The 21281-nt window shown below is 60.3% G+C and overlaps 1 protein-coding gene across 1 annotated transcript in view; it reads right to left on the reverse strand.

The window, feature by feature from the left end:
* The window catches only part of MTREX (Mtr4 exosome RNA helicase), a 34944-nt gene that overhangs the window by 12207 nt on the left and 1456 nt on the right, over nt 1–21281 (reverse strand). The window contains exons 2-16 of the mRNA XM_045839862.1: nt 19779–19916; nt 19325–19391; nt 16049–16111; nt 15369–15481; nt 13004–13178; nt 12780–12870; nt 11243–11367; nt 10155–10253; nt 9567–9669; nt 7259–7390; nt 6574–6653; nt 5279–5389; nt 4097–4198; nt 1836–1961; nt 1209–1359 (exon numbers count right to left, since the gene is read on the reverse strand). Coding sequence (XP_045695818.1) covers nt 1209–1359; nt 1836–1961; nt 4097–4198; nt 5279–5389; nt 6574–6653; nt 7259–7390; nt 9567–9669; nt 10155–10253; nt 11243–11367; nt 12780–12870; nt 13004–13178; nt 15369–15481; nt 16049–16111; nt 19325–19391; nt 19779–19916 — 1676 coding nt within the window. The remainder of the gene's footprint in view (nt 1–1208; nt 1360–1835; nt 1962–4096; nt 4199–5278; nt 5390–6573; nt 6654–7258; nt 7391–9566; nt 9670–10154; nt 10254–11242; nt 11368–12779; nt 12871–13003; nt 13179–15368; nt 15482–16048; nt 16112–19324; nt 19392–19778; nt 19917–21281) is intronic.

The raw sequence follows: 21281 nt of genomic DNA on the forward strand, positions 1-21281 counted from the left end.
CCCGGACCGCCCGCGGAAGTGTGCTGCGTCCACGGAGGGGCTGCAAAGGGCGCACAGTGCTGGCGCGGCGTCTCCGTGTGGGATTATGAACTGTGCCAACGGTCTGCGGCGCCTTTCACTGATTTGCTTTTTTTAAATATGGCTACGCATTATTTTTACGGTTTACCCAAACCGGGTTTTCAGCGTTTGCCTCTATGTTAGATTTCAGTGAGTTCTGTGCGGTCGGCCACACATCCCCTGAGATGGGAACGAGCTCACCGCCCCACCCAACGGGGTCCCCGCCGCAGCACACTCGCTGCCGGACCTCAGAGAGCGCCGCCCCGACCCGGGGCTGGATACCGCGCACAGGCTCCTGTCGGGTCTGGGCAGCAAACGTGGACTGCGCACTCTCCTCCCCCGAGAGAGAGAGAGAGACAGAGAGAGAGAGAGAGAGAGAGAGGGAGGGGCCAGGCCCCCCACGAGCCCCTCCAGGTCAAAGGCGTCCACCACGTGCTGCTCAGGATCGTGAGTCGGCGCACCCCGGCTGAGACAGCACCCCGCCCTGACCTGGAGCCCCCACCCACAGGGTCCCGCCAGGACTTGCTCATGGGGTCGGCCAGAATCCTCATTCAGTGTCTTTGTCATTCAAAGCAGCGTTGTTAGACTGTATTGCGACAGCCGCCACATCAGCGTGCACTTAAAAAATGCAGAATTGGTGAATTTTTGCGCGGCCATTTTAGTACTGAAGATGGAAGAAAATACGCAAAAAAAGACGTGCAGTGTGTGGAGACGTGCTGTGACGGATCGAAGGAGTCCAGGGTGGTGGGCGGTACTTCTCGGCCCTGCTGACATTCCGGCCCAACCCCTCCCTGCCGTGGGGCTGTCTCCCGCACTGGAAGGGCTGGGGCGGCGCCCTGGGCTCCGCCCACTGGAGGCCAGCAGCGGGAGACCGCCGACACACCAGCATGCATCCGCGTCAATAAAGTTACTGGTGGAGATGAAAAACGTGTCTTTCATCTAACAAAAAACCGGACGGACGGTTTGGTCCAACCCAGGACTTCCACCCTGAAACGCTCCGTCGGGCCCCAGGGCCCAGGGCCCAGGGCCCAGGGCCCAGGCCGCGGCTCTCGCCTGACGGCACGTGAGGACCGAGCCCGCCCCACGGGACAGCGGCTGCGTCCGAGCGGCAGCCCCGCGGCACCCCCGCTCGGCGCTAGGGCCCCACGTACTCTCCACCACCCCCGGGATGGCGCGGTAGTGCTGGAACTGGTAGAAGGACTTCTCCAGCATGTACTCGGGGTTGATCTCCTCCACGCGCAGCAAGTTCAGGACCATGTTGTAGGTCAGGTGGAAAGCACTGTTCAGAGGGTCCGCTGAGCCCTGACAGAGGAAACACGTCAGGTTTTGGGTCACTCAAGGGGTTTCACACAGAAACCTTCCACCTGTTAAACTGCTTAGTGATTTAACTCTGTGTTAACGAACACTATGGAAATGCATTAAGTTCTTCCCCTTAAAACGAGCAGTACGAAGCGATCAAATGGTTCGTGTCTTTGGGAAAGTGAAGGGGAAGGCAGGATCGCGAGCAGGACAGCAGCAGCGGAGATGCTGTCTGCCGGCCCCGCCCGGGGCCTCCACGTCCCCCCCCCCCCCCGTGACACCAGCCGCTCGTCCGCGGGAGGACGGACGGCAGGGTACGAGGCGGCAGCCCCCTGAGCAGCTCCCTCCCTCGACGCCCTCCCCAGACCCAGACAGCTCACACAGACAGGCCCCTGGACGGACAAAACCGACCCCGGGGGCTCCTGGGGGCCCGTCCTCGGCCCCCAGTGCCGGCGCGGCGCCCGCGCCCAGTTAGTTACCTTCAGCAGCTGCTTCCCCACGGTCGGGCTCATCTTCTCGTCCACCATGAGGATCACGATGCCCCTGTCGTCCATGCCCCGCCGGCCCGCGCGGCCGGACATCTGGATGTACTCCCCGGAGGAGATCTGCACGGACAGGGCCGGAGGCCCACGTTGGGAAAAGCGGGGAAAAACCGTCCTACGACTTCTCCTACAGGATACACAGGCCAGAGGTACATGTTCCCTCACCCCCCCAACAACCCCCCCAAACCTGACTAAAACCCTGAACTGTTAGGAGAGTGTAAGTGGAAACACAGAAATGCACACACGCTCACAAACAACGTTTAAATTTCAGCTCCAAACGATCAGACACACCAGGCCCAGGCCCGCCGGGAACCCCTGGCTCTCCCACGGGCGCAAGCACCCGCGTCTTTAAGTCGGACGCTCTGGGAAGCGGCGCCGTCTGAAGGAGCCGGCAAGGACCAAACCGCACAGGACGCTGCCCCTGATCCGACCGCAGAGCCCCCCCCGCTCAGGAGCGGAGACCCGCGTGGAGCCGGCACGTGCCGTGGGGCGGCCCGGTCCTCTCCCTCCCGCCCCGCCCCGCAGTGCGCGGCCACAGCGGGGCCCACGCGCCACCAGCGGACACCCAGGTGGGGGGGCGGCGAGCCACCACACGCGGGTTTCAGGGCGGCACCGGCGCACCGCGGCCCTGGGCCACGTCTCACCCCGCGTGCTCGCACACCGCCCTCCCCGGCGGGAGCCCGCGGTTTCCGGGGCCGCAGAGCCCACTGGGCTCCGGCAGCGGTGAGAGCGCTGTGCTATGCGGGAGGGCCCGTCACTAACAGCATCAAACTCAGCCCAGCTTCCCGGGGGCGAGGGAGGCACCAAGAAAACAGCAGCAGCAGCAGCAGCAAAACCCGACCCTAAGGAATACCAGGAAGGAATTATCTGCAAAAGGCAGCCCGATAAAATCCCACAGGGCCAAAGGGCATCGTTCTGACATGTTGCGATTTCTAGGTTTCGCAGTCGGGGCGGGGGCTCCTCACGGAGAGGCTCCTTCGTGCCCCCGACTCCCCACCGCACCCCGAGTCCTCGCCGCGGCTCCGCGGGGCGCCGAGCGCAGGTGCGGGAACGAGACTTGTTGAACTGTTTTCCCGTGGTGGCGGTTCTGTTCGGAGAGTGAGGTAATTCTAAACTGACAGACTATGAGGAGCTTTTAAATTCACGTTAATTTAAAATATGAAACAAACAAAAGACTTTTAACAGCTTCGGAATTAAAAACCATATTCCGCATGCATTTTTGAAAGTTCAATTCGAAAAAGCTACACATTACAGAACATTTCCGCAGGCCATGGAAAAGTTTTTAAAGAGAAAGGGCACCCCACACGTTTTGAAATAAAGCAAGTAAAAGCAAGTAAAATGCTTCTGCCTTTCTGGTCCGACCGAGGGCACTTCCCAGAGTTCAGCTGGTTGCCGGAGCCTGCCAGAGGCCCCTCGAGCGGAAACAGGCCGCCCTCCTCAAGGACACAGAGGACCACAGAGCGCACGGAGGGGCGGCCGGGCACGCTGGACCTCCTCTGCCAACGCCCGAGGATGGCGCCTCGGCCAGCACTGACCTTCAGCCCGGGGATCCCCCACCCTCCGCCAGCCCTCGAGGCTCCTGCTGCTGCTGCTGCCGCTGCTGCTCAGGATGCGGAGCACCTTCTCCAGGAAGCCCTCCCTGACTGACCCCTGACACGCACGGGGCTTCTTTTCTCCTCCCCACACCTACTTCAGGCTCCACAACGTCCCATCTTATCGCCTGCCTGTCCACTCCCACCGATGACCGTGGGCTGACTCGGTCACCTGCCTCTGAAGCCAAGAATTCACTCTTCGCCCCACTCACTGTTGCACCCGCGACCCCGACGTTCTCTGTCGTCCTGCCCCAGACCCCCACGCTGGCCCCACCGCCAACCCCAGGGCCACCGCGGCAGAGGTGCGCCCCGCCCCGCCCCGCGACCGTGGAGACGCAGACCCTGCGTGTGCGAGGCCGCTCCGGCCGCTCGGGGCCCCGGGACGCTCACTCCTCCCCAGCGCCGCCCTCTCCTGGGAAGAGTGTTTGTGGCCAAAGGGCAAAGGGGCAAAGGATCCGGAGTTTAGCTCGGACACACGCATCGTCGTGTTGGCTCAGGCACAAGCTCACACGCACTCCAAACTGGAGACCCCAAAGGCGCCATGCTCCCCGTAGGCAAAGCAATTAGAGACCGGAGCTACTCCAGCATCCGGATCGCCTCACTCACCCATCGGAAGTCTTTCCCGTCGAATTTCCGGGCATTTGTAAATAACACCGTCCGGGCCGGCATGTTGATTCCCATCGCGAAAGTCTCCGTCGCGAACAAGGCCTACACAAACGGGCAGGGACGTGACTGAGCACGCACCTTCAGCCGGAAAACCGACTTTGTGACCGACCGTCGCTGCCCAAGGCTGGGTGCTGCCGAGGCTCCACACACACGAGACAGGAAGCTCCTCCCAGAAACACGTCGGCAGGTCACGCACAAAACCACTAAACCGCACTCGGCGTCCTCGGCGTCCCAGGAGACGCTCAGCTCGGGGAGGGTCTCCCTCTAGCCCCGGGGGCACCTCCAGCTTGGGAAGCCCAGGCCCGCCAGGGGCGCGGCGGCAGCTGGAGGCCCAGTCGGGGCCCCTGGGAGGGGCCGGCGCCAGTGGCCCTTCCGGGGTCGTCCAGGGCTCCGCCGGGCACACGCGCGTGCGGTCTGGGCGCACGGGGCTGTACGCACGAGCTCAGCCCCGAGGTTCGGAGACCGGTTCTTCCCCTAAAGCACCGCAAGTACGTTCTTTCGGGTGAGTACACCTCTTTTCAATATTCTACTGGGTACTGCGGTTCTCACGGCAAATTCCCAACCTGACTTTCAGACAGAGTGGTCTGAGTCACACGGAAGCTGGCACGTTCTGAAGCCGTGTCCCATCTCTAACATCCCACTTCTGGGTACGGACGGTGACGTGACTTCAAACAAACGCTGAGAGAGGCCGGCTCCGGCCAGGGCACCGTAGGCCCACCCGCAACCGCCGGTCCCCCCCGAACCCCCCCGGTGCCCTGCGCACAGACGGGCGTGCGCCTGCGGACTCAGACCCAGACCTCACAGCGGCACCTGCGACCACGTGCCGCCCTGCGACCCCCTGCGGCCCTGCGACCCCCTGCGGCCCCGCGTTTCTTACCTGAGGGAGGGCAGAGAGAGGAAACAAGGGACTCCCCCCCGCAGCCCGGAATCTGCGAGGTGAGGCGGCCGCGCCGAGCGCTCGTGTCGCGCCACCTCGCTTCACAAAGGGAGACACGAGCGGCTGCTTCCGCCGACCGAGGGACCCCAGGGGGGACTCGGCTCTCACGGAGAGGGCAGTCTCGGCAGGGTCCCCACTGCCCGCCCGGTCAGGTCCGGGGCCCGGCGAGTCCCAGCGAAACCCACCTTGATCAGCCCTTCGGAAAACAGGATCTCGATGGTCTCCTTCAGGATGGGAAGCAGGCCGCCGTGGTGGATGCCGACGCCGCGCTTCAGCAGGGGCAGCACGTGCTCCACCTGCAGGGGGACGACGGTCACCTCGCCGCGGGGCGGGGGGGAGGGGTCCGCCAGCGCCAGACTCACCACGGCGAGAGAGCGGGCGACGGAGGAGGAAGGGCGCTGCTGAGAGGAGCGGAGGCCGGAGCCAGGCTGGGCCCCCACGGACCGGGCCCGAGGCGGGGCGACCCTGCCCGCGCGCCCTTTACGGAGACGGCCCACGAGGGGCTCTGGAAGGCGACCTTACACCGGCTCCGCAGACGCCCTGCAGCCTCCGCGAGATGCTCCGGCGTCGCTCCCACCCTCCATCCAACACATCAGCAGTTGCCGGGGCGGCGTCTGTGTCCACGCTCAAGGACCCAGAACCCTGGCCCCCTCAGCCCGAAAGGTCCCAGTCAGTGACCACGAGACATTCAACACCACACTCCATCCACAGCTACACGAACTACGGAAACTCGTCCCCATCAGAGGCCCACCGCCCGCCATGTCCGCCCCAGGACGTGAGCCAGGACAGCGGAGCACGCGGGGACGCAGCTCAGCCTCCAGCGCCAGCGGCGCGGCCGGGAGGAGACCCGCAGACCGACCCGGTGAGGCAGTGCCACTCTCAACACCAGCGTGCAGCCGCGGTCCCGCCACAAACCCCGCGTGAGTCGCAGCGGTCGTCGGCAAGGAGATCGGTGCACCCGCCCGCCCGGCGGGTCACAGGACGGACCCCCGAGCCAGGCTGCACCGGAGCGGCGGTTCTCAGGCCCCCCAGCACGCACACCAGACCCCCCGGGCAACTGCTGGATGGCTCTCCTGACCGGGACCACCCCAGACCCACCAGGTCCGACACCAGACCCCGCAGACAGCAGAGCGCCCCAGGCAATTCTAGGGGCCGGAGAAAAAGGCCCCCGGAGCACGGCAGAGTGGACGTGCGGCCCCTGCCCAAACACGCGACGGCCCCGGGGCCGAGCTGCTGCTCTGCTCGGGAGCCTGAGGCGCCGTCAGCACGGCGGCAGGAGGCGCCAGACCGCGGCCGCTCCCAGCGAAGTGCCTGTGGGGCCGCCCGTCGCTCTCGACCACCGTGCCGGGAGCTCAGAGACACGAGTGACGACAGCGTTCGGTGCACGACGCGGCGCGTCTGCGGCCGTGGGCACGCGGCCCAAAGGTGCGCTGCCCCACCCCCCCCCGGCCACCCCCGCCCTGCCGACCCGGACCCGGACCTGTGGGAGCTTCTTGTCCTCGTCCGACAGGCAGTCGATCGCGTTGCTGAACACCTCCTCCACCATCTTCTTCTCCTCGTCTGCGAGAGAAAGCCCGAAGGGCCGTCAGCATCTGTGCAACATGTGGGGGCCCCACTCCCAACACGCGGAGGACGGGAGTCTGGGGAGAGTCCCGGCGAAGAGCCGGTATTTGCGACGGTCGGAGGCAAAGCGGATTAAAACGACCGGACGGCTACCTGATAAAATTCACCGCCTCGCAGCACCCACCCGGCAGACTGAACCCATCCCGAGCCCGACCCTGCGGCTGAAATGTCGCTGTGGACGACAAGCACCCAGGTCTCCCCGGGCAGGACCACGCACGCTCGGGGCGGGGCCGAGGGAGGGCGGGGCCAGCGCACTGCCTGCGTGGCCAGGCTGTGCTTCGGCCTCGCCCTGTGTGACTTCCAACCAGGTCAGGCGCAGGGCGGCTCTGCCCGGTGCGGGTTCCTAGCGCCTGAAGCCCAGCGCCCGCCGGTGCGGCAGGAGCCCGAGGAGGAGGAGGAGGGCGAGCAGCCGGGGGGCAGGGCCAGACCACAGGCCCCAAGGGGCGAGCTGCACGTCCCAGCGCCACACGGCACACGACACCCCAGGGCAGACCCCCCCCCCCACGGAGCTACAGCAGGGCTACACGGAGGCCACGCGGCACCTGTGTTGAAGTCCAGTTTGGTCATCTGAAGTGCGTAGGCTTCACAGTCTTTCTTACTGAAGCTGAAGATGATTACGGGCTGAAAGTTTCTCTCCATGATCATCTTCACAATCTTGAACACATTTGATGGTCCTGCAGAAAGAGTACGTAAAACCGAACCCCAAATTAACTCGAGGTGGGTCGTAGACCTAAATATGAAAACTAACTCTGTGAAGCTCTCTGAAAACACACAGGAGCACAGGGGGCCTGGAGACAGCCAGCGCCCCTCGGCGGACGAGCGGGTGGGAGAGCCGTGGTGCGTTCCCTCGGCGGAGCACTGCATGGCCGCAGCGAAGGAGGGCGCCCTCACCCGTCCCGGCAGCGCGGGCGCCTGCAGAGCACCGCGCTGAGTGGGAGACGCCGGTCAGAGGAAGACAAACACCATATGGTCACTTCTGTGCGCAACATAATGACCAAAATACACAGACAAATAAACCAGAGACAGGCGTGGACACGGGGAGCAGGCTGACAGCTGTCAGAGTGGGGGGGGGGAGCAGGGGTCAGCACGGAACCTGTGTGCGTGACCCGCGGACACGGACAGCGGTGTGGGGGCCGGGTGCCCGAGAGCAAAGGAGGGAACAGGCAGAGAACAGCAGGACTGGAAACCCACAGCAGAAACTCTTCATGACGGGGGGGGGGGGTTGTGCGCGGCATTCTGGGACACGACCCCAAAGCACCAGCAGCAGCAACACACTGGTTCCATCAGAAGTGGCGAGTTCTGCTCTCCGACAGAGCAGACAACAGGACGAAGAGAAGGGGCAGCCCTCACTCCGGGAGCGGAGCGAACCTCACACCTGTGTGCAGATCACACATCTGACACAAGGGCCAGGTGTTCAGGATGCACGAGGAATTCCTACCACTCGACGACAAAAAGACAATGCACTTTTCAAACCGGCGAAGAATTTGGACAGACACTTCTGCAAAGGAGACACACAAACGGACCCCGGCCGGGCGGCTCCAGCACCATCTCGGCACCAAGGCTGTGGGTCTGATTCCCGGCCGGGGGGCACGGCCCCGGGTTGTGGGTTCAGTCCCCAGTCACACACTCACTCACACACACACACACACACACGGAAGGCAACCAGTCATGTGTCCCCCTCTCTCTGGTCCCTCCCTCCTTCCTCTCCCCAAAGCCAATGAACAAGTGTCCTCAGGTGGGGGAGAGGCACGGAAAGCTGACAGGCCCCGGAGACGGACCCGCACGGCCCGCTGCAGTGGCGTGGGCCGGAGCACCGACGAGGGCGCAGGAGAAACGCCCTTCCCTTCTGTTTCAATGAGACACTTCCTTGTTCACCCTCACCCAGGGCGTGCTTACTCACTGTAGAGACAGGGAAGGGAGAGGAACACGGACCCGTTCACCTCTCGCACGCGCCCCGACCGGGGACCGGGGACGGAGCCCACAGCCCGGCCCCTCCAGCGCGCCGAGCCGCCCCAGCCAGGGCAGAGCCGCCCCTCCGACGGGACCGGAAGTGGTGCGGCTGCGGCTGGACACAGACTCGCCCACGGCGCGGCTGGGGGGCTCCGGCCCCGGACACACGCCCGTGGGAAACGGGAACGCGCTCGCACGAGAACGGTGAGCACTCACAGCAGCGTTCCCAGCCACGATGAAAATGCGGAACCACCCGGACACCCACCCACCCACGGACGGATCAGCAATGAGGGTGCCCGTGTGCAGTGGAATGGTATCTGAACGTGAGGAGGAATGAAGTTATGGACACGCTCTAACACGGACAAACCACGAAAACATGCTGGGCAGAGGAAGCCAAGTGCGAAGGACCACACACGTCTTGACCCCTTTTACGCCGGACATGTGGGAAACGGCGACGACCGAGGGGGGGGGGTAACTTCCGGGGCAGGGGGTCACGGGGCTACTCTCCGGGCAGACGCAAACGAGCTGAGACGCAGCCGCTGTGCGACTCTGGGGACACACCGAAACCCACGGCCGTGCACCTCGAAGTGGTGACCGTCACGGCCCGAGAGCTGTCTCTGGGCTGAACAGGGGCCGTGCCGACGGCCGCCCAGTCCCGAGAACGCCCGCACAGCCACGGAGTGCTGGGCTGGAGCGGGCGGACTGGACGGCCCATGGACAGCACCTAGGACACGTCACCCAGGAAAGGCCACCCGGGAGAAAGGACTTGCAGTCACTCGATTTCACAGCACAGTGTCTCGATCTGGATGCAGCGCCCCGAGGGGAAAGGTCACACTCATCACAAAATGTACTTTGAAATACAATTTACGTGCAATTCTCCAACACAAAGTTCCAAGTTACCTTTCGTCCCTCCGCGCCGGCCCTTCTGGTCGCCCTTCGCCAGGTCCCCCGCGTCGCGGAGCACCTGCATGGCGGTGCTGAAGTTGTCCTCCCGGAAGTCGCCCTGCAACGGAGGGGCTCCTCGCACTCGTACCCACGCCCACGAGCTCCCACCCACGCCTCCCCGCCGCCTCGCCCCGTCCTCCGACCCCTCCCGCACCCCAGGGCAGAGCGGCCGCAGGTGGAAGTGACTCGGTGGTTAGCGACTACGACAGAGGTCGTGGAAACAGCTCAGAAACGCCACGGGCTACAGGTAGTGAGAGGTGAGAAGGTTTTAAAACTGGGAAAAGCGAGCCATGAGATATCGGAGACCAGTCCAGAGGCCCTTCTCTCCAAGCGTTTTTAGAAACGCTTTTCTGGAAAAGGGGGGGGATCTAATTCACGCACAAGACAACACAGACTTTCAAAACACACGTGTGTGCGCGTGCACACACACACACACACACAAGCAGAAAGCTGTTTTCGGGTGGAGGGAGGAGAAACCGAGACCCCCACGCCCCCCCCCCCGCCCCAGGGGAAGCAGCAGCCCGCGGTGCCCCCGGCCCTCACGTTCTCGTCGACCACCAGGTGCAGGCCGTCCCCGCCGGCCGGGAAGATGTAGTGCTGCAGGGGCGTGGGCCGGTAGTCCGTGTAGATCACGTGGCAGGGCTGTGGGGGGGGACGACGACACAGTCAGACACGCAGGGTTTCGCTTCCTCCGTGACAACTCTGTGCATCTGACCCACCTTGGAGAACTCGGTGGGAGAGAAACTTCTGAAGTCAGCATTTCAAACAGAAAAAAAGAAAAACTTATAAAAAATCCCTTCAAAACCCGGCAGGAGAAAAACGTGAAAAAACGAGGTCTACAGTTACGCTGCCACCTGTTCAATTTTGCCCTTTCCCGCATCAGGGCTGAGCGCCCGGTCTCCGCTGCAGCAGGGACGCTGGACCCACGCCCCAGACCTGTGCTGCGGTGAGCAAGGACGCCTGGTGGCCTGGGACCTTCCCCGAGGCCGCGGGACCTGCAGGAGCACCGTGGGCATCACCCGGCCACGCTCAGGAGCCCAGCAGACAGGGAGCAGGAGTCTGTGCGGACAGACAGACGTCCCTTCGGACAGAGGTCCGAGAGGGCACTGCTGGCAGGGCAGGGGCGGGCAGGCAAAGCCACGGGGAGCTCACTACACGCAGCAGACGCCCGTCACAAGGGCCCATGCCGCTGCTACAGACAGACGAGAAAAGCACGGGGGGGGGGGGGGCGGGAGCGAAAGGTCTGACTGTGTGCACAGGAGAACCCTCCGCTCAGCACAGCCCGGCCCTCGCCCAGCACCGCGGGCTGAGCGGCAGTGCCCGGCGTGCTCCCGGCTCCCCGCACGGCGACGGGCAGGATGCCCAACCTGGCAGGTCACCGGGTCGGCTGGGAGCTGTAAAAACTGGGGCCTCGGGGCCCCGCCCCCAGCCACGCCGGGCCGCTGGAAGTGAGGCAGGACTCCGCGCCGCACACCGGCGAGAGGCCACGCCGGGCCCCTCGGACGAGCCGCCTCATCTGAGGAGAAGGGGCCTCTTTATTCAGGCAGCCCCGGGAACGAAGCACAGGACAGAGCAGGGCCAGCCTGTGACGCCTCGAGCGCTGGAGGCGCCCAGAAAGGGAGCGGCAGTACCTGCTTGTGCAGGTGGCAGATCCACTCGGCAAACTGCCGGGCGTTGGGGATGGTGGCCGACAGGAAGACGTAGTGCACGTTGTCGGGGAGCAGGATGATGGTCTCCTCCCACACCACGCCGCGCTCTGCAAGAAGCACAGGGCCGCCCGCCCACGGGTGACCTCCAAGCACCGCCTTCCTCTGCAGCCCCCCCCCCCGCCGCGGGAGCAACGCAGAGGCCACTGCCCCGCGCCCAGACCCACGTTCGTCTGCGCCGGGCACCTGCCCGCAGCGCGGCCGCAGACTGACCCGCCTGCCGCGCTCACAGCGGCCTCCGCAGGCAGAGCCCGGAGGCGGCAGCTTCGGACCGAACCCCTTCCCATGGTCCTGACGGGAGTCGCAGAGCAAAGGCACGCGTGTCCCCGGGTCGCTCCAAGACGCAGTTCCAGAGGAGCACCATTCCAATGCCGGAAGGCGCCCCTCACCCAACTCACCCCCGCCTCTCCGGAGAGGAGAGAAAGACAACGTGATAGGCAGCAGAAATCGAAGTCAGTTCTCATTAAAATGGAGAAAGCCAGAAAAACCAGTGGGAGAGCTTCCCCCTTACCCAAACAAGTCAACACAGGACTCGCGATTTTAAAGTTTTGCAAAGGGTGAAATGTTCAAAGGGCACGTGATCACCTAAATCGTACTCTTCCAACGTGCCCAGTGCTTAAACAGTAACTGAGTTTTAGGTGCGTACATACTACACACGTAACTTTCAAATGTGTTTGTTAACACTGACCTTCCCAGCTCCGTCTGAAACTCCAAGTACACCTTTCCAATGAGGCAGTGTAACAGTTCAAGTAAAGAAATATTTGTAATTTTTTCTTTTTGATCATTTTTACTTCACAATCCCCTTTTACCATAAACACGCATTCCTTAGTTTAAAAAACTAAAAGAACAATAAAAAAAATTAAATTTCTGGCCAGAGTTTTATAAGTTCTTTAACATTAGTTAGAGGGCTCTCTATTTAAAGAAAACTACTTTTAATTGTCTTATTTGAAATTGAATTTTCTTACCTAAAAAAAGTGACTATTTAAAAACCGCAGCCAGCCTGGCTGGTGTAGCTCAGTGGATGGAGCTCGGGCTGCGAACCAGAGTGTCGCAGGTTCGATTCTCAGTCAGGCCACATACCTGGGTTGCAGGCCACGGCCCCCAGCAACCGCACATTGATGTTTCTCTCTCTCTCTCTCTTTCTCCCTCCCTTCCCTCTCTAAAAATAAATAAATAACATCTTAAAAAAAAATAAAAACTGCAGCCGAATGAAACCTACTGGAAACACTGTATCGTTCTGTCCAAGATTTGGTGGCTAGAACTCCAGCCACATGAAACACCAAAGCAAACTTTTCAGAATCCAGAAGAGCAGCCAGACCACGCACACAGGGCAAGGCATGCGGGGCAGGAAGGGGGCTCTCACGGCCCCCCTCCCGAATCTGCGCGTGCCCACCAACCCAGAAGCTTCCCGAGCGGCGCCCCCGGCAGGAAGACCCGCAGCAGGGCAGCCCGCAGAGCCCACCTGAGTCTCTCATGTAGTGGATCTCATCAAATATGACCCAGGCGACTTCCCGCATGACCTCAGAGCCTCTGTACAGCATGCTCCTCAGGATCTGGAGAAGCAAACAGACAGAGTTCTGGCACTCGCATCCGCCTGCACAGGGTGAGGGAGGGAACGGCAGGTGCTGGGACCGGGTGCTTCGGCCGCACTGAGCGGGGACAGCGGGCCAGGCGCCGCAGCCTCACCTCCGTGGTCATGACGAGACAGGACGCCGTGGGGTTGATGGTGACGTCCCCCGTCATCAGGCCCACGTCCTGGAACTCCTCGTACATCTCGCGGTACTTCTGGTTGCTCAGCGCCTTGATGGGGCTGGTGAAGATCACCCGCTGTTTCTCCCGTAGGGCCAAGGCAATGGCGTACCTGAGAGCGCAAAGGAAACCAGTGCTTACAATGCCTTTTCTCCGAAGCATGCGGACTTAAGAACACTAAAACTATGACACTTAAACTACGGCTGAATCTTCCTGAATCACTCATCCCAGACGGACCCTGCAGACATCCGCGCCCTGCTCTACCTGCTGCCAGCGCGCCGCACGGTGACGGCTGTGGAGAGCCCGCAGGGCAGCGGCTGAACACACGGGGCGTCTCCACTGCAGACGGCCGGCAGCTGCCTGGCTTCCGTGGGCAGGGCACCACTGCTCCTGCAGACGGGCGTCCAGACGCTCAGAGCCCGGCCCGCCCGCTCACACACACGCCCAGGACGGACAAACACCGAGGACGGACCCGTCCGCTCACACGCACACACACACACACCGAGGCGGGACACGCGGGGGAAGGCGGTGTGCCCCTCTGTCTGAGGGTGCACAAGTAAGCCGACCCACGTGTGTTCCCTCCCCGAGAGCACGAGCACGGAGGCAGCCCGACGGGACGTTGCGGGGGCTCTGATGACGCCCGAGCTCCCCCACGGCCCCCGGAGAGTGTGCCAGAGCTGGCGTCTGCACCGGGCCGAGCGCCGGCGTCCCACCACAGGCCGCGGGTGGGAGCTCGGCCGGCCCCGTGGCACAGGCGAGGCAGAGAAACCGTGCTTGTCTGACCATCCCCCCCGACAGTGAAACAACCAAAACGCTACAAACTGCCCAAACAAATACGAGTTACGAGAGAAAAGAACAGAGAGTTACAACAATGCATTTTCTAAAATACCCACTTTCCAAAAAAAAAAAAGGATACAGAGAGAAACAGGGAAGCGTCACACGCGCAGGCAAAAGAGCGTCGTGAGCAGCTGTCTCAGAGCAGCTGTTAGAAAACAGCCCAAAGGACAAGAAAACCACGTTCCGAGAACCAGTAGGACAGCATCAACAGAGAAAGGGAAACGGCGTGTAACAACGTCACCAGGGGAACTGCCCCAGATGAGAAGTGTAACTGACACCTGGTGCCCGCCCCACAGAACCAGACGCTGCTCACCGCGGACTCACGCTCGCACGTGACCGTGCACACGAGCAGCGCCGGGAGCAGCCCGACGCGCACAAACGCCTCCCCAGCTCGTGGGCGAGCGGCAGCCCCGCCCGAGTAGCTGCTCTCCGCCCTCTGGGGGACGCGCCTGCAAGACCCGTCCTGCTGAGTCCGAGGGCAACACCACGGCTGACTCGCGGAAGCACTGCAGGACTTTCTCACAGCAGCTTTCCCAGCTTTCCCAAAGGGCCTTTGCCTCTGGGGAATTCCTCCTAGCTCTCCTCGTGGTGCCCTGCCCCCGAGCCTGACAGCAGGCTCCAGAACCCCTGACCGCGTCCTCCAGCGAAAACCTCTCCTCGCTCGGGAGAAACGAGAGCGAGGCTGCGCGGCGCCCAGCTCCGCGGCGCGGCGAGTGCCGCTGTGAACAGAGCGCAGCCCGCAGCCTGCACGCCTCTCTGGGTGCGGTGGGGCCCCCGACCCGGGAGCGGCCGGACCCCTCCTCTACACCTGACCCGGCCACAGACACAGGTGGTCTCGTGCCCCCCCCAACCCCCCCTCCCCCGTTCTGTCCGCCGGGGGAGGGCTGGCTTCCTTCCGCCCCACCCTTTCCCAGAAGGCACTGGAGTCAAGCTAGTTTCCTCCTTACGCACAGACACAGAAGAAGAGGCTTCCCTAAGTCCAGGTGTTTCACCAAAGTGACAAACTCTTGCTGACGAGTCACGGAAACCTGAACAAGTGGACCAAAGACCCAACACACAAGCTAAAACTACGATACCCTTGGAAGGAACCGTCCAGAGTGACTTCAGATGTGAGGACACCAGAGTGGAAGTGAGGGACGGGAGAAGACACTCCACGCAAACGGAAACTGGAAGGAGGAAAGACAGGAAGGAAGGAAGGAAGGAAGGAAGGAAGGAAGGAAGGAAGGAAGGGGAAAGGAAAGGAAGCAAGTGGGGCAGCGATACCTAATCAGACAAAACAGCCTGAAAAACGAAGGCTGAAATAAAAAGTGGAGAAAAGCATTACTTAAGGATAAAGGGGTCGGTCCAAGGAGATCCAACACTCGTAAAGTGTGTACGTAACCGACACAAAAGCACCTACACACATGACGCAAGTATTAACAGACGTAAAATTTCATTAAAAAAAAAAAAAAAAAGAGCTACTCACTCGGCACATACGGTTTTCCCCGCCGACGTGTGTGCCGACACCAGAACAGACTGGTTGTTGTCGACACACTGAATGGCTTCTCTTTGAAAAGCGTCAAGAATGAATGGGTATTCCTATAAAGACATACGTGTGTTAATGTCCACACGAAAATTCCAGCTACACACAAACACACTTAAAATCGAGAGAGGTTACTCCCAGGACACTTCTGGGAGAGTAAAAAAACCTTTAGCCTGCCTGCCACTCTGCCTTCTGGCGGGGGGGGGGGCAGGGGGGGAGCCCCGGGGATGGCGGGCGACCGCCCCCGAGGGTCAGCCAGGGCTCCCGAACCCTCCCTCACACCAGCACCCGAGTTTGGGGGTCGCTGGAAGCGTACTGGACTTCTGAAACTGTGCACAAAACTTATTGCACACATGCGTCTTTTCTAGGAGAAAGACTGATAATTTTCATTAGATTCTTTAAAAAGGCTGAGAATCACTGGTTTTTAAAAATCTCATCATGTGCTGCCTGCCTTTCAGTGTGTCTGGGCACCGATTCAGGCCTCACACTTCCCCTCAGGAGCTGCCTCTCGGTGCACGCACGCCGGGAAGCACCGACATCTCTGTGGAAGAATCTCTCTCCAAGGTTTTCTCAGGAAAAAAGATTCACAAAGCTGTAAAAATCATATTGCCAGAAGTACAGACCTTTGCAGCTTTTCCAACTCGAGGTTTAAGTGGTAAATAATCTTCATCTGCAGGAAGAGCGACCTGTTACAAGAGAGAAAAGAACAACTTGCTGTTTAAGAACCGATACACTCGGCTCTCACCCCCCGTCGACGACGGTGTGCAGAGTCAGAGCGATGAACCAGCGTCTGACGGGCGCAGGCGGCGCGGAAACCGAGTAACCGCCTTTACGGACACGTCAAGACACTAAAGCGGCAACACTCGGGAGCCTCTGCTGGTGTTTAATCTAAGGGCAACGGCACTGAGACCTGCTGTCTCCCTGGAGACAGGGGGTTTATTCGGGTCTGGCTCCTTTCTCAGCATCTTTACGTTTTCCACGTCCACTGTGTCGCCCGACATTAACAAACATTAACAAACGGTCAAAAAACGCCGAATGGACCTGTCACCGTGTGAGGGAAAACCCTGTGGAATACGACGACCCTCCCTCATTCCTGGGACAAGAAACCTAGTTTCCCCAGGAAGACTCAGGTATGGAGGGCAGTTCACAGTTGTGTCCAAGTTCCCAAACTTAAACCACGAAGCGGGTTACTAGCACATAAACAATCCACTGGGGGGGCGGGGGCAAAGCGAGGTGCTCGAAGACGTTACAAACAGTTTCTTCTGAGACTGAAACTTCAGCGAACAAGTAGAGACGCCGGCAGATGCGCAGCCCCACCGCAACCGAGGTGCCGCCGGCGCGGTTTCGGGGAGCGCGCCAGCTCCCGACCACAACCGGGGCCAGCGGGCGGCACACCCTGTGCAGCCTAAGGCCCAGCACCGCTGTGATGCGCGTGTCAGGGGAAAGGGGGGCTCTAAAGCACGTCGACGACCAAGGGACGGCGCTGGGACCCGGGCGTTCCCTGAGCACGCGCCAGGAGGGAGAGAGTGTGAGAGCTGTGTGTGCCGGAGGAAGCCCACTTCTCCTCCTCGGGGGCAGGTGCCAGTCCCCCTCATCGGGGGTCCCAGCAGGGAGAGGGAGAAGGCCACTCATCCGAGAGGTCAGCCCCCTTCCGTGCACCTCGGCCTCCTACGGGGGCACAGAGCCCGTCCTGGGGGGCACAGCCCTCGGAGCACCGCCGCTGCCGCACTTCTGGGTGAGCACGCCCGAAGACCAGACCCCAGGCCGTGGCGCGGCCCCACCAGGGCGGAGCCGGTAGCCCTCCCTCCCGTCTCTCCTGACGCCTTCTGGTCGCAGGACCCAGACGCCCTCTGCAGCGTGAGCAGAGGGCGTCAGCCCGGAGCAAGGAGGACCTGGGCGTCTCCGAGATGCTGCAACAGCACGGAGACACTGCGTCCTCGTGTGCGCGAGAACTGAAGGTCCGTTTCCCCCTCTGACAACGGCCCGGGCGACACCGACACACACACACAGGCGGAAGGGGAGAGGCCTGCGGTGACCAGGAGGGGAGACAGCGGAAACCCAGCAAGCGATCAGGGTCAGGACGGCCTCGCAACCGGTCTCCCTGGCGTGGGACGGAGGGGCTGGGCCATCACAGGGGAGCCCGAGGGAGCGGAGGGGAGGGCAGGCGGGGCGCCTGCGGGGACTCCCCAGCAGAGCACCCAGCAGCACTCTGCCGGGGAGGGGCCGTTCCTCCGCTTCTCTGAAGGAACACGAACAGCGTTCAGTAGAAAAACGGGTATTTTAAAAAACAAGGTGCTAAGTCTTTACCAAAAGCCATTTTTGCTCACTTGGAATTAGTGTGTTCATTCCACAGACTTTCAGTAAGACTCCGGGCTCCTGCCGTGGAGGGGGGACCGTCCCCACGAGGTGACAGCCAGAACGGCCAGAACGGCGAGGCTTCGCTGCGGCCCCACCACTCACAGCCACCGCGTGCCGGTCTGTGCGGGTCTCTGCGGGCCGCCAGAGCAGCCTCTGCCCCGCCCTGCGCGAGCATGTGCAGTGTCCTCCCTCCTCTGGGGTGACCCCGGCTCCAGCGCCCGCCCACACGGCCCTGTCCCACCCCAGATGACCTGCCACGCTGCGCTGAGGACCCCCCGTCCTCCCGCTGCGCCCAAGGTGCGCCTGGCATGCAACGCCCCCTTCATACCCCCCCCCCCGACGGAGGACCGCTGGAGCCGCCTGCCCTCTCCTGTCCTCTCAGCCCCGAGAAATTCCACGTCACTCCTGGAGTAACAACTTAAAGGCTGTATTGTACAGACAGAAGACCTTTAGGATAAACAAACAGCGTTACACTTCCCTCGTAGCCCATGTTCACCAACTCGCACTTTTCCAGGGTTACCACAAGCTCCTGAGACCACCCCCTTGTGGCAGAACCATGCAACTGCAGAGCATGTCACCAGGGCGGGGCCTGGGAGGGCCTGGGAGGGCCTGGGCCCGCCTGCGGGAGGACGGGACAGAACAGGCACTGAACCCGTGCTCTGCGCGGGGCGCCCCACCTGACGTCCTGACGTAATCCTCCCAGCCGCCCGGGGGGCACACGCTGCTCCCAGTTTGTGAATTAAACAACCACGACAAAGGTTAACAAAGTTATCTAAGACTGTACCGGGTCAGCCAAAAACTCCGTTTACTTTTTTCCATGAAATAAGAGAGAGCCTTTCATGTTCACCAATAACTTTGTTGACTTGGATGTATTCTGAGCATGTCAGCTGTCTCCCACTACTGGCTTCCAGTGGGGAGAGGCCGGGGCGCTGCCAAGCATCTCACAAAGCACAGGACAGCCCGCAGCAAGGAACTATCTGGCCAGAATGTAACCAAGAAACTTTGCAAACCACTTTTGACACGTTCGATCGGCCACAACACCTTCTCCATACGCTGCACAAACCTTTTTTTGCATTTCAGCTGCATTTTTACCTTTCTTGAAATAATATAGCATAGTACACTGAAAATACCACTTATTTTCTTTCATCTGCAATATTAAAATGGCTACACTAAAAGATACCAATTTTGGTTAAGTATTTTCAATGCACACTCACGTGACAGCTGTCACTACACACCCTAACGAAACTGTTTCACACGAAGTCAAAGACAACTAAGCACCACCAGAGCCATCGCCCAGCAAAGACTCAGCGCCCTCTGTGGCCCAGACAACGGTCAGGACAAGCGCCATGCCAGGCTCTGACTCGGGTATGGACACGACGCCCCACCCCGCCCATGAGGCCCCGTGCAGCGCACAGACCCTCCTTCCTGCTCCCACGGCCCCGACGGCCGGAACGCATGCAGGTCGTCCCGCGAGGCCGTCCAGGCCAAGTCCCACCCTCAGGGCCGACCCACCGCTCGCGCACCACACCGCCTGTGCTCACCTCGTGGGTACAGCCCTCGACGGTTTCCACCGACTGCACTTTCACTCTGGGCATCAGGTCTGCCAGGCTTTAAAAACAGGTGAGGTCACGTCAGAACAGGGAGTTTCTCTGCAGCTCACCCCGCACGCCCCGCCCGCAGGCCTGCCCTCGGTTCCCTCCTGTCCACTCTGCTCGGGATGCTGATGAACGAAGGAAGTTATTTTGCCGCTTCTTCTCTGACAAAACCCAGACTCCACGGGGTTCTCGCCCCAAGTCGGACTCTAAGTACTGAAACATCCTGTCTACAGTCTTCCACTCCCCCAACCTACGTAACCTTCTCTATTTAGATGCTGGTGTGTCTACCTGTACGAAGAATGTCTTCACTTTTCCGACTCTGCACAGAAACAGAACTTTGAGGCGTCACTCGACCAGCCCACTCACGAGTGACTGACATGCACGCAGACGGAAATGCTACCTCAGGTCCTCGGTTACGGACTCCTCCACCCTGGGCTTCTTCCCGAAGACGGGCTCGTCCGGGCTCTCGAAATCCGCGTCCCTCTTGGTTTTCCCGACGTTGGCGGGCTCGGGCTGCAGGTGGCCATCGGGACGCTTCCTGAGGAACGGACGGCATACGGTGAGTTCTGGAGCAGCAGCTCCCCCGCCCGGAGGGACTCTGTGAAATGCTGCCCCACATGGAACACCCGCCCCGTTAGCAGAAGAAGAATTCACGAAAACACCGGGTTCCCAACAAGATTGATTGTTTTTTTTTCAATGCAGTGTAGTGCGGAGTTGGGCTGAGTTGCCTTCACTTCGTTTTGAAACAATTTTGTAACATTGTATTGTGACAGCTGTCATATCAGCCAGCATTAAAAAACAACTCATCAGAATTGATGAATGCTTGTGCAGCCATTTCAATATTGAAGGTAGAAAAAGATATGAACATTTTGGCATAGTACGTTTTATTTCAAGAAAGGTAAGAATGCAACTGAAACGCAAAGAGAGATTAGTGCAGGGTATGAAGGTGCTGTGACTGATCGAATGTGTCAAAAGTGGTTTGCGAAGTTTCTTGGTACTATTGACATTCTGGCCAAATGCTCCTTTGCTGTGGGGCTGTCTCGTGCACTGGGAGGTGATGAGCTGCACCCCTGGCCTCCGCCCACTGGAAGCCAATAGCGGGAGAGAGCTGACTTACCCAAAATATATCCAAATCAATAAAGTTATTGGTGAAAATCAAAATGCATCTTTTATTTTATGCAAAAAAACTGAACAGACTTTTTGGCCAGCCCCCAATAAACATGACAGCAGTAACATTGAGATTAAGATACTGAGTACAGTTTTGTGCTTCTTTCTTTACTTAGAATGTGTCACACTGAGAATGAAAATACTCCCTAGTTTTTTTAAATGTTTATGCTACTAACTTGATACCTGTTAATTTGTTTCCATCTATTTTCCATATTTAAGGATTGCTAAAATATTCATTTTTTTTAAAAAATTATGTTGCCCTGGCCAGTGTGGCTCATTGGGTCGGAGCGTCATCCTGTACACTGAAAGGTCCCGGGTTCAATCCTGGCCGGAGTGTGCGTGAGAGGCACCCGAATGACTGTCTCACACATCGATGTTTCTCTCCCTCTCTCTCTCCCTTCCCGTCTATCTAAAATCAATGAGCATGTCGTAGTGTGAGGATTAGGAAAAAAATTCTGTAAAACATTTCACGGTCCCAAAGTCAGACCTTCATAACATTATATTCTTGCTTTCCTCCTATCTCTGCCCTGTTTCTTCTCTCTCCTCGAGTTTTCGGTTTCGGTTTTTCTCCTCGAGTTTTCTGTCGCACACACACTCAGACCGTGTGCACGTGTGCGCACACCTGCCGTGTCTGTCCGCTCCGGCGCTCACCGTTTGTGCCGTCATAAACGGTGCGGCAAGCAGGAAACAGCCTGTGCGTGTCTGGCTTTTCAGTTTAAATTTTATCTTTGAGATA

Source organism: Phyllostomus hastatus, unplaced genomic scaffold, assembly GCF_019186645.2.
Source record: "Phyllostomus hastatus isolate PE091 unplaced genomic scaffold, TTU_PhHast_1.1 phas_contig_329, whole genome shotgun sequence".
NCBI lineage: Eukaryota > Metazoa > Chordata > Mammalia > Chiroptera > Phyllostomidae > Phyllostomus > Phyllostomus hastatus.